Here is an 11,019-nt window from a genome sequence, read left to right on the forward strand (position 1 = left end):
CGTCTTATATTCCGAAAAATACAGTAGTTTATTGTACTAAGTACAAGCCAGCTTTTTATATTGTCTGTTCTTGCTTGAGCTAAACCCTCTCCTTCTACCAGCCTCTCATCACAAATCCCACTTTTTATATCACTTTCTTTAATGACCTCCTTGAAACGGATTCTAATTTTCAAATCTTTGAAAGCACGGTTCTGAAAATCAGACACAGTGATTAGAGATTCTCTGTTACGGGCATTAAAATTTGGCTTCACCTTTTGGGACAATTTTGCAATATGCCTTGCGTTTCTCTCCAGTCAGATTTCAGAAAGAAAAACTGTACATTTTCCAGAAATACGATGTGTTATTAAGGGAATGTAACCGAGATAGCATTGTGGTTGTCTTCTTGTGCTGAATTTGCATTCCGAATGCATTTTTTAAAGAATATCCTCCAACATACTTAACCCAACTCCTATTTTTAAATACCTCTTTGAGGGTTTGTATAGGATTTTGAGCTTCGTGAAGAAGTCTGCTTCTAAAGTAGGAACTACCAGGCATGGGAAATGAGTCTATTCAGTCATTACAGCTGCTGTTTTCAATGTGCGCCTCAGAAATTAGAATACATAGGCAGATTTTTTTTTTAAATGAAAAGGACAAATGCAATAAAAATGCAGCCAAGAACTCTAGGCTAAAAATAGGGGCCCATTCTTTTACTTACTTACTTACTTACTTACTTACTTACTTACTTACTTACTTACTTACTTACCTTATTTGCATTCTGCCTTTAATTGTATTTACAAGTAATGCAAGGTGGCAAAAATATCCATCACACCTAACTTCAATTATTATTTTTGGTTAGTAAACATGACCTGACTCAAAGGGGCTATATTATTTTGGTTTATTGGATGTTTATCCCTCTTTATCACTTTGTAAATAACTCAAGATGGTGAACATACCTAATCCTCTTTCCTCCTCCTATTTTCCCCAGAACAACAACCCTGTGAGGTGAGTTGGGCTGAGAGAGAGGGACTGATCCAAAGTCACCCAGTTGGCTCTCATGCCTAAAACAGAACTAGAACTCACGGTCTCCTGGTGATTGGCTCAAAGTCATCCAGTTGGCTTTCATGTCTAAGGCGGACTAGAACTCGCCATTTTCTGATGATTCGCTCAAAGTCACCCAGTTGGCTCTCGTTCCTAAAACAGAACTAGAACTCACGGTCTCCTGGTGATTGGCTCAAAGTCATCCAGTTGGCTTTCATGTTGAAGGCGGACTAGAACTCACCATTTTCTGATGATTGGCTCAAAGTCACCCAGCTGTCTTTCATACCTAAGGCGGGACTTGAACTTATGGTCTCTGGATTGGTGCCTTAACCACTAGACAAATTGGCTCTCTCTAAATGCACATATTGCAGGCGGAATATAAGCAGACCGAATGTCCCTGTAGTATTTACAATAAAATAATGTGTGAAATGCGAATTTCGGTCTCCTTGTCACCACAATGCAAACTTAACCTTCTTTACAGATTAAAAGAGAGAAGCCACAGCCATTACATAAGTCACTATAAGCGCGGAAGTACCCCAAACTCTCTTCGCTCCTATGTCTCTCAAAAAACATTCAGGAGGCTGGGAGTTTGATCCTAAGTAGAGGTGGATATTTCTCTCCCTGGGCACGTTGAGATTATATCTGCTGAATATAACTCTGCATTGGTGACAGGAAGGGCATCTGGCCAGTAAACACTCAGCTCCATTCAGTTGCCTAAGACTCCACCCTGCAAGGGATTATGGGGTCATTAAAAGACTGTGATAAAAAACAACGTATAGAAGCCTAACAGAAATATTGGGCTCAATTGTAGTCGTACATCAAGGACTACCCATTATTAATATTCATAACTTTATATTCTGAGTCTGGTGTAGGGGTGAGATTCAGCTGGTTCGCAACGGTTCAGGTGAATCGGATGTTAATTATGCATCCGGTTCGCCAAACCGGTTGTTGCAAAAACCGGCTGGCCACGCCCACTCCACCCCACCCTCCCAGTGCTCTCCGCGTGGTCCGTTCATCACATCAGGTAAGTGCAGGGCCCATGAGGAGGCTCCGGGAGGGCGAAAAATGGGACTCCCGGAAGTACCGGAAGTCCAAAAATGGGCCTGTTTCTTGCCTCCGGAGCCCAGGGGAGGATGTTTTTGCCCTCCTGGAGGCTCGGGGAAATTCTCTGGAGCCTGGGGAGGGCGAAAAACAGGCCTCCCAGAAGTAAAGGTAGTTCAAAAATGGGCCCGTTTCCAGCCTCTGGAACCCGTGGGAGGCCATTTTTGCTCTCCCGGACGCTTGAGGAAATCCTCCGGAGCCTGGGGAAGGCAACCCCCCCCTCACTGTGGTGCAGGAGGCTGAGTAGGCCATGCCCACCATGGCCACGCCCACCCAGCAAGCAGGCAGAGAACCGGTTGGTAAATATTTTTAATCCCACCCTTGGTCTGGTCTACTTCAAAGGACATGCAAATATTCACAAAAGGCAGGCCTATAGAGACTTCCACACTATTTCTTTCTAAAAGACCTTGCTTCATAAAAGAAAACCAACTTTGTCTCCAATTTCTTAACATGCTTTTCTCTCTCCCCCACCCCTCCAAAAATACAATATTATAATTCTCTCTTCCTCGTGGCATAAATTCTGCAGTTGTGCTGCTCATTAAAACCTACTGCTTTTGGGCAATTACTTCCAAAGCCTTGATGCTTGGCTTCAAAGTCGCATCTTATGATTTTCGTGGCACGTGATTCGCCACAGACTTCTTTTCTACGCACACGGAGAGGTTAGTAAAAAAAAAAAAAACCACAACGTTCTTACTTTAGATTCTCTGCCCATTATTTTTTTAAAAAATGCAACATTAAGGAAGTTGGCACTCTAACGAATTCCAGACATTCCCCTCAGCTTCCATTCCTTCCAGAGCTAATTATTCAACGTTATTATGAATTTATGGATGTTAAATACTCCAATCTGGGGCACAGAAAGGCTACGGGGCTCCCCTTTGACCAGTGCAAGATGCATTTGTGTTCCTATCTAGGCCCACAATTCATCCTAGATATAATTATTAATACCGGTAGTCCTCAACTTATGATAGTTCGTTTAAGTGACCGTTCAGAGTTGCAACAGCACCGAAAAAAGAGACTCATGATCTTTTTTCGTAGTTACATTTGCAACATCCCCAGGATCATATTCAGACCCAAATTAAGTTTATGCATCAACGACAAATTCCTTGTGTTTCCAATTATACTTGGCCAATAAAGAATTCCATTCTATTCTAAACAATTCAGATGCTTGGTTCACATTTATGACGGTTGCAGTGTCCCCAGGTCACTTCATCCCCTTTTGCGACCTTCTGACAAGCAAAGTCGAAGGGGAAGCCAGATTCACTTAACCACCAGGTGGTGAGAAAAATCGTAACATGGGGCAAAACTCACTTCGCAAATGTCTCACTTAGCAACAGAAAGGTTGGGATCAATCGTGGCCGTAAGTCGAGGAGTACCTGTCCTGACTTACGATGCTTTCCACTGAAATGGAGAAGATGTCAAAAAAAAAAAAGTTTGCCATATTATGTTCAATGTTGAAGTCCCAACTTTTTCAACTTTTGGATCGACTTGCATGAGATGATGCTGGATTTCTGCGTTCTTGTTCATTGGCATCCTTCAGTCTCAAAAGACGATGGTATTGTGCTCTGGAAAGAGGTCCTAAAGCAGCATCTGGTGTGGCTAAAAAGGCCAATTCGGGAGTGGCAATCCCTTCCACACTGAGGGCAGATACATTCTGTCCCCTGCCCAGCCCCCAGATTTCACTGCCTGTTTGCCTCAGCCTGCCGAACAAGTATCTCTTCAAATTGGAGAAGTCCATGTTAGCCTCCAAGCTGAACAATCTGAGATCAAGGTTTCCCAGTTGTTAATGTCCATTTCCAAGGCCTTTAGATCCCTCTTGCAGATATATCGCAGATGTGGTCTCCCACTGGGGCACGTCCCTGCACTAATTCTCCATACAGGAGATCTTTCGGAATCCAACCATTGGCCATTCTCACGACATGCCCAAACCAGCGTAGACTTCGCTGTTTCAACAGTGTATACATGCTGGAAATTGCCGCACGTTCCAAGACTGCTCTATTTGGGACTTTGTCATGCCAGGTGATGCCAAGAATACGTTGCAGACAGCGCATATGAAAGGTGTTCAACTTTCTCTCCTTCGGTTTATCTGGGTCCTATCCAGGACTTAAAAACTTGGCTTCAAATGCTAAAAAGTATGATGGTTTACTTGGGAATAAGACCCAGTGGATTCAGTGGGTCACAGAAAGAGTTACACAATTCTTTTGTATCAGTCTTCCTTACTTAGGGGCAAGGCTAAGAGAACTGGGCTGGGTTGTGTACATTTGCCTATGTTTAATTTCTTTCTTGCCTCTTTCGTTTGTTTATATCCTACCTATATTAGATTGGTGAGGTTGGCACAGAAAGCTTTTGGAGGTAGTCCCTTTGCCACGAGCAAATATAACCTTGGATTTCTCTCTTTCACCCAGTAGTTTAAGAAGGGGGCCTGCTACAATGGGTGGCATGCTCTTGGTGGAACTCAAGAGAAGGATTAAAAAAATTACATCCGCTTTCTGCGTTACGGCACGCCAGATTTTGAGCTTAAGGAGTCACCATATGCCGAATGTATGAAATACAAAGGCAGGAGCTGCAGAAGTGCAGCTGAAATCACCAAGGCCAAAAAAATCAATTAAACAAACAAAAAACCAACCCAGCACAGATATCTAATATCCCTTAATTTTAAAAAAAAAAGACATTTGGAATTCGTTCTCCGAGTCTTGCTTTACTCTTATATAAACTCTTGAGAAAGAAAACAAAATGTAGCCCTACAATTGTGATGGCGAACCTATGGCACGCATGGCACAGGTGGCACACGGAGCCATATCTGAGGGCACGCGAGGTGTTGCCCCATATCAACTCCAACGTGCATGCGTGAACTGGCCAGCTGGTTTTTGGCCTTCTGGAGGGCAGGGGGAGTCTGTTTTTCACCCTCCCTAGGCTTCAGGAAAGCTTCCGGAGCCTGTGGATAGCGAAAAACAGGCCCAACGGAACTACCAGAAGTTCAGAAACAAACTTCCGGTAGGCCCTTTGGGCTGTTTTTTGCCCTCCTTAGATTTCAGGAGGTTTTCCTGAAGCCTGGGGAGGGCAAAAAATGGCCCAACGACGGAACTACCGGAAGTTCAGAATGTGGATGGGTGAATATGTTTTCAGCTTTTCCATTCTAGGGATGAGAATTAGTGACTACCTCAAAATCACCCAGCCAAACTAGCACTTTTAACTGAGTTTTGCCCCCTTTTACGACCAAAAGGCAATCACATGACCCTGGGATGCAGCACCCGTCATAAATAGGAGTCAGTTGCCAAGCAGCTGAATGTTGATCATGTGATTACGGGGATGCTACATCGGTTTGAAAAATTATATACTGCTTCACAGTGCTTTAACAGCCTTCTCTAAGCGGTTTACAGAGTCACCCAATTGCCCCCAACAATCTGAGTCCTCATTTTACCCACCATGGAAGGATGGAAGGCTGAGTCAACCTTGAGCCAGTCAGGAACGAACTGCTGGCAGTCGGCAGAGTTAGCCTGCAGTACTGCCTTCTAACCACCACAGCTCACTAAAATACATTTTGTATTTTAAACTTTTGAATACAATAAATAATTGTAAAAAAAAAAAGGAATAGAATAGAATAACAGAGTGGGAAGGGACCTTGGAGGTCTTCTAGTCCAGCCCCCTGCTTAGGCAGGAAACCCTACACCAAGGAAATGAAGACAACAGGAAGGCTGCAGAGAGAGGAAAATTTGTACAACAGGAAAAGAGGAAAGCAACGTAAGTTCTGGGTTGCCTCCTTTGGTGTGATGTCACAAAGCACGTGCAAAAGTAGTGTGGCTTGCTGCACAATCTTTTTCACTTTCTGTCTCTTGCAGATGCCACCAAGAGTGGCATAAATATGTATCCCTCTCACTAGTGTGAGCCGTAAACCACTAAAAGAAAATAAGAAACAAAAACAGGGAAATATATGGAAGGACCAGTGATATAAGGAAGATATGTTAAATTGGTTAAACAAATACTGTTATTGTTGCTAATACTAATGCAATGAATACTGTTGTAAACACTTTTGACTATCATTTCCTAAAGTAGGGAGGAGGCATTTTTGAAACAAGAAATTGGAAGTCAAATTTCACCTTTACAGCAGAATACTTGTAACTCAGAGTAGAATTCTGAAATCATTGGTTCTCTCTTGACCTTGGTTGTTTGCTTGCAGATATTTCCCTACCAAATGAGCCCTGATGGTGTTGCCTAGTTCGGTAATGAAACATCTGCAAGAAAACAACCAAACCCAGAGAGCACCAAGGGCCCCAAAATTTCACCTTAATGTGACCTTCTCACAAGCAAAGTCAATGGGGAAGCCGGATTTCCTTAACCACCGTGTCACTAGTTTAACAGCTGCAGTGATTCACTTAACAACGGTGAGAAGTGTAGGTCGAAAAATGAGGCAAACCTCACTTAAATGTCTCAATTAGCAACAGAAAGTTTGGGCTCAGTTGTGGTCGTAAGTTGAGGACTACCTGTCCCGACTTACAATGCTTTCCACTGAAACGGAGAAGATGTTAAAAAAAAAAAAAGAGTATGCCGTATTAAGTTCGTTGGTTTAGAAGTGAAGTCCAAACTTTTTCAACTTTTGGATCAACTTGGATGAGATGATGCTGGATTTCTGGGTTCTATCTAGAGCTTAAAAACGTGGCTTCAAATGTTCACGTATGACAGTTTACTTGGGCATAAGATCCAGTGGATACAGTGGATCACAGAGAGGGTTATACAATTCAGTGTGTCACAGAGAGGGTTATACAATTCAGCGGGTCACAGAGGGAGTTACACAATTCTTTTGTATCATGCTTCTTTACTTAGGGACAAGGTTTACAGAACTGGGATGGGTTGAACTATCCAATTAAACCTTAATTCTAGTTTAACAGGCGATTTGCTGTGCTCACACAGCATGCAATTCTACAACAAACAAACAGGGCTTCATATATGCCTCCTCGATGTGTCCACAAACTATCTTAAACTGCTTAAAGTCAGACAGAACTATAGCATATTGTGTGAATTTTTTTTTAAAAGACTCACTTGGAATATTTTACTTGCTGCTCTATATTTAATTGAGCATCCTATGGACTTCAGTTGAATTGCCATATACAAATGCTGCTATCATCATCATCATCTTCTGCTTGGGTCAACTTATCCTCCCAAGCACCTGAAAGGCAGGACAAGAAGCAACAGATGGAGACTAATGGAGGAGGGAAGCAACATAGAACTAAGGAGGAATTTCCTAACAGTGTGAACAATTAACCAGTGGAACAACTTGCTTCCAGAAGTTGTGAATTCTCCAATACTGGATATTTTTAAAAAAGAGATTGGACAAGCGTGTGTCTGAAATGGGATAGGGATTCCTGCTTGAGCAGAAGGTTGGACTAGAAGACCCCCAAGGTCCCTTCCAACTCTGCTATTCTGTTATCCGTCCTCATTTTTAAAAAAGTAAACTCACCCATTTTGGTCCATGTGCATCTATTTGCCCTGCTTCCCTCTTCCACTACGGATTTCAACCTGGCCTAACCTGACCCAGGCCTAGCTGACCTGTCAGACTACCACTCCCACCATGCCCCAGAGACTGGGTTGATGGGAATGGGAGGAGGAGGAGGAGGAGGAGGAGGAGGAGGAGGAGGAGGAGGGAGGAGGGAGAAGGAGAAGAAGAGGAGGAGAAGGAGAAGAAGGAGGAGAAGAAGAGGAGGAGGAGGAGGAGAAGAAGAGGAGGAGGAGGAGGAGGAGAAGAGGAGGAGGAGGGTGGAGGAGGAGAAGAGGAGGAGATGAGGAGGAGAAGAGGAGGATGAGAAGAAGAAGAGGAGGAGGAGGAAGAGGAGAGGAGGAGAGGAGGAGGAGGGGGAGGAGAAGAAGAGGAGGAGGAGAAGGAGAAGGAGAAGGAGAAGGAGAAGGAGAAGGAGAAGGAGAAGGAGAAGGAGAAGGAGAAGAAGAAGAAGAAGAAGAAGAAGAAGAAGAAGAAGAAGAAGAAGAAGAAGAAGAAGAAGAAGAAGAAGAAGAAGAAGAAGAAGAAGAAGAAGAAGAAGAAGAAGAAGAAGAAGAAGAAGAAGAAGAAGAAGAAGAAGAAGAAGAAGAAGAAGAAGAAGAAGAAGAAGAAGAAGAAGAAGAAGAAGAAGAAGATGATCCGAGGAGCAAAGTTTGCCTCTGGCGCTCCGTGCCAGGCGGGGAAACTCACCGGCGATATCCCAAAGCTGGAGGCGCACCACCGTTTCCGCGTCCCAGCTGAGGACTTTGAGGGCGAAGTCCACGCCGATGGTGGCGCGGTAGTGCGGGGAGAAGTTGTGGTGGACGTAGCGCTTGATGATGCTGGTCTTGCCCACGCCCAGGTCGCCGATCACCAGCAGCTTGTAGAGGTGCTCTCGTTGGCCCGGCGGCGGCTGCTTGCGCATCTTCCCCGCCGCGGCTCCTGTCCGCTGGGGACAAGGGAAGGATCGGACGCAGCGAGCAGCAGCGGAGCCAGAGAGACCCCGCAGAGAAGGCGAGCGAGCGCTCTCTCTCTCTCTCTCGCTCCCTCTCGGGATCTGGCCCCGCCAAGGAATCCCCGCCTCTCCGGCCCCTCTGGGAGAGATCGCATTTCACGCTTCAGCATGGAATTCCTCCCTTCCTTCTTTCCCTCCCTCCTTTCTTCCCTCCCTCCTTCCTTCCCTTTCCCTCCTTCCCTCCTTTCCTTCCTCCCTCCCTCCTTCCTTTATCCTCCCTCCCTCCTTTCCTCCCTCCCTCCTTTCCTCCCTCCTTCCTTTCTTCCCTCCCTCCCTCCTTTCCTTCCTCCTTCCTTTTCCCTCCCTCCCTCCTTTCCTCCCTCCTTCCTTCCTTTTCCCCTCCCTCCTTCCTTCCCTGCTTTTCCCTCCCTCCCTCCTTCTTCCCTCTCCCTCCTTCTTTCCTTCCTCTATGGCTCTGCACCCATATCTGAAAAGTTTTTCTCAGAGGGATTATAGAATAACAAAGTTGGAAGGGACCTTGGAGGTCTTCTAGTCCAACCCCTTGCTCAAGCAGGAAACCCTCTATCATTTCAGACAAATGGGTGTCCAATCTCTTCTTAAAAACTTCCAGGGTTGGAGCTGCACCCACAACTTCTGAAGACAACCCATTCCATTGCATACTTTTTCGAAAGGTCAGGAAATTTCTCCTTAGTTCTAGGTTGCTTCTCTCTATTACTAAACTATTACGGTAGCAAACCCCTGAACCATTTTGGTCTCTTCTTAAAGACTTCCAGTGTTGGGGCATTCACAACTTCTGGAGGCAAGTTGTTCCTCTGATTAATTGTTGCAACTGCCAAGGAAATTTCTCTTTAGTTCTAAGGTTGCTTCTCTCCTTGATGAGTTTCCATCCATTGCTTGACTCCCTCTTCTTTGTGGCAGCCCCTCAAATACTGGAATATCATGTCACCTCTACTCATCTAAGTGGTGACACATTGAATGGGACGGAATGTTGCCCGAGAGACTTCTATTTGGTTAATTTTATTTCAGTTCATTTCGATGAAATCCGTGGTGCCTTTTAAAATTTTCGTGGGAGTTTTCAAGAGTGTGAGAGATAAGTTTTTGATCTTTGCCAGTGTGAATAGTTTTGGGGGAGGGAAATTTGGAGGAGGCTGTTCCCCACCCCACTCCGTAGAACAATCCCGTTAGCTTCCATGGGATCGCTGTAGATTTTTGCATTTTGAAGAAAGACTAGGGAGACATGATAGCAGTCTTCCAATATCTCACGGGTTGCCACAAAGAAGAGGGAGTCAAGTTATTCTCCAAAGCACCTGAATGCAGGACAAGAAGCAATGGGTGGAAATTAAACAAGGAGAGAAGCAATTTACAACTAAGGAGAAATGCCCTGACAGTTAGAACAATACATTGGGGAAACAACTTGCCTCCAAAACTTGTGGATGCGCCATTACTGGACATTTTTAAGAAAAGGTTAGACAACCGTTTGTCTGAAATGGTATGTGGCTTCCTGCCTGAGCAGGGGGTTGGACTAGAAGACCTCTAAGGTCCCTTCCAACTCTGTTAATCTGTTATTCTGACTCGATTTGAGGTTCTGCTTCCCTCGCTCTTGTATTAAAGCAGGATTAAGTGACTGATTAACCTGCGACTGGTACCTGCCGTTTGAAATACTGTGTATTTAAGTACCTATGACCTGACGTCCTTGACTTACAACAGTTAGTTTAGTGATTGTTCAAGGTTACAATGGGCACTGAAAAAAAAGTGACTTGTCACCACTTTTCACATTTAGGATCGTTGCAACATCCCCATGGTCACAAGTTCAGAGTTCGGATGCTTAGCAACCGACTCATAGATATGACGGTTGCAATGTCCTGGGGTCATGTGATCACCATTGGGACCTTCTGGCAAAGAAAGTCAATGGGGAAGCCAGATTCACTTTACATCCGTGTTACTAACAACAGCTGCAGTGATTCACTTAATAACGGTGGTTAAAAAGGCCCTAAAATGGGGCTAAACAACTAACTCCCACAACACTGTCAAACAATTTACTGACTGTATTACTATTCGTCTTCTTCTCATCCTTCGTATTGCCTATTCTCCTTTTCTACTTATGACTATATCCTTGTTGCTTGTATCTTTATGATTACATTGTTTTATTTCGTTTCCTAGTATGGTTTTGATTGCTTATTTATTATCTTATTTAGTATCCTATGACTATCACTAAGTGTTGTATCTTATGATTTATGATGAATGTATTTTTATGAAGACTATGATGATGATTTAGCACTTATAGCTTTTATTTACAATGGGGGCTTATGCACCAAAGACAAATTCCTTATGTGTCCAATCACACTTGGCCAATAAAGAATTCAGTTCCTATTCCTATTCCTATTCCTATTCCTATTCCTATTCCTATTCTATTCTATTCTATTCCATTCCATTCTATTCTATTTGCTGTGTATGTGCT

The 11,019-nt window shown here is 44.0% G+C and overlaps 1 protein-coding gene across 1 annotated transcript in view; it reads right to left on the reverse strand.

Annotated features, from left to right (window-relative positions):
* The window catches only part of RAB38 (RAB38, member RAS oncogene family), a gene marked incomplete at its 5' end in the record, with an annotated part of 28,432 nt that extends 19,922 nt beyond the window's left edge, over positions 1–8,510 (reverse strand). The window contains one exon of the mRNA XM_081952369.1: positions 8,297–8,510. Coding sequence (XP_081808495.1) covers positions 8,297–8,510 — 214 coding nt within the window. The remainder of the gene's footprint in view (positions 1–8,296) is intronic.
* Positions 8,511–11,019: the final 2,509 nt, after the last annotated feature.

This window comes from Natrix helvetica (assembly GCF_964273705.1).
Source record: "Natrix helvetica genome assembly, chromosome: 4".
Classification (NCBI taxonomy): domain Eukaryota; kingdom Metazoa; phylum Chordata; class Lepidosauria; order Squamata; family Natricidae; genus Natrix; species Natrix helvetica.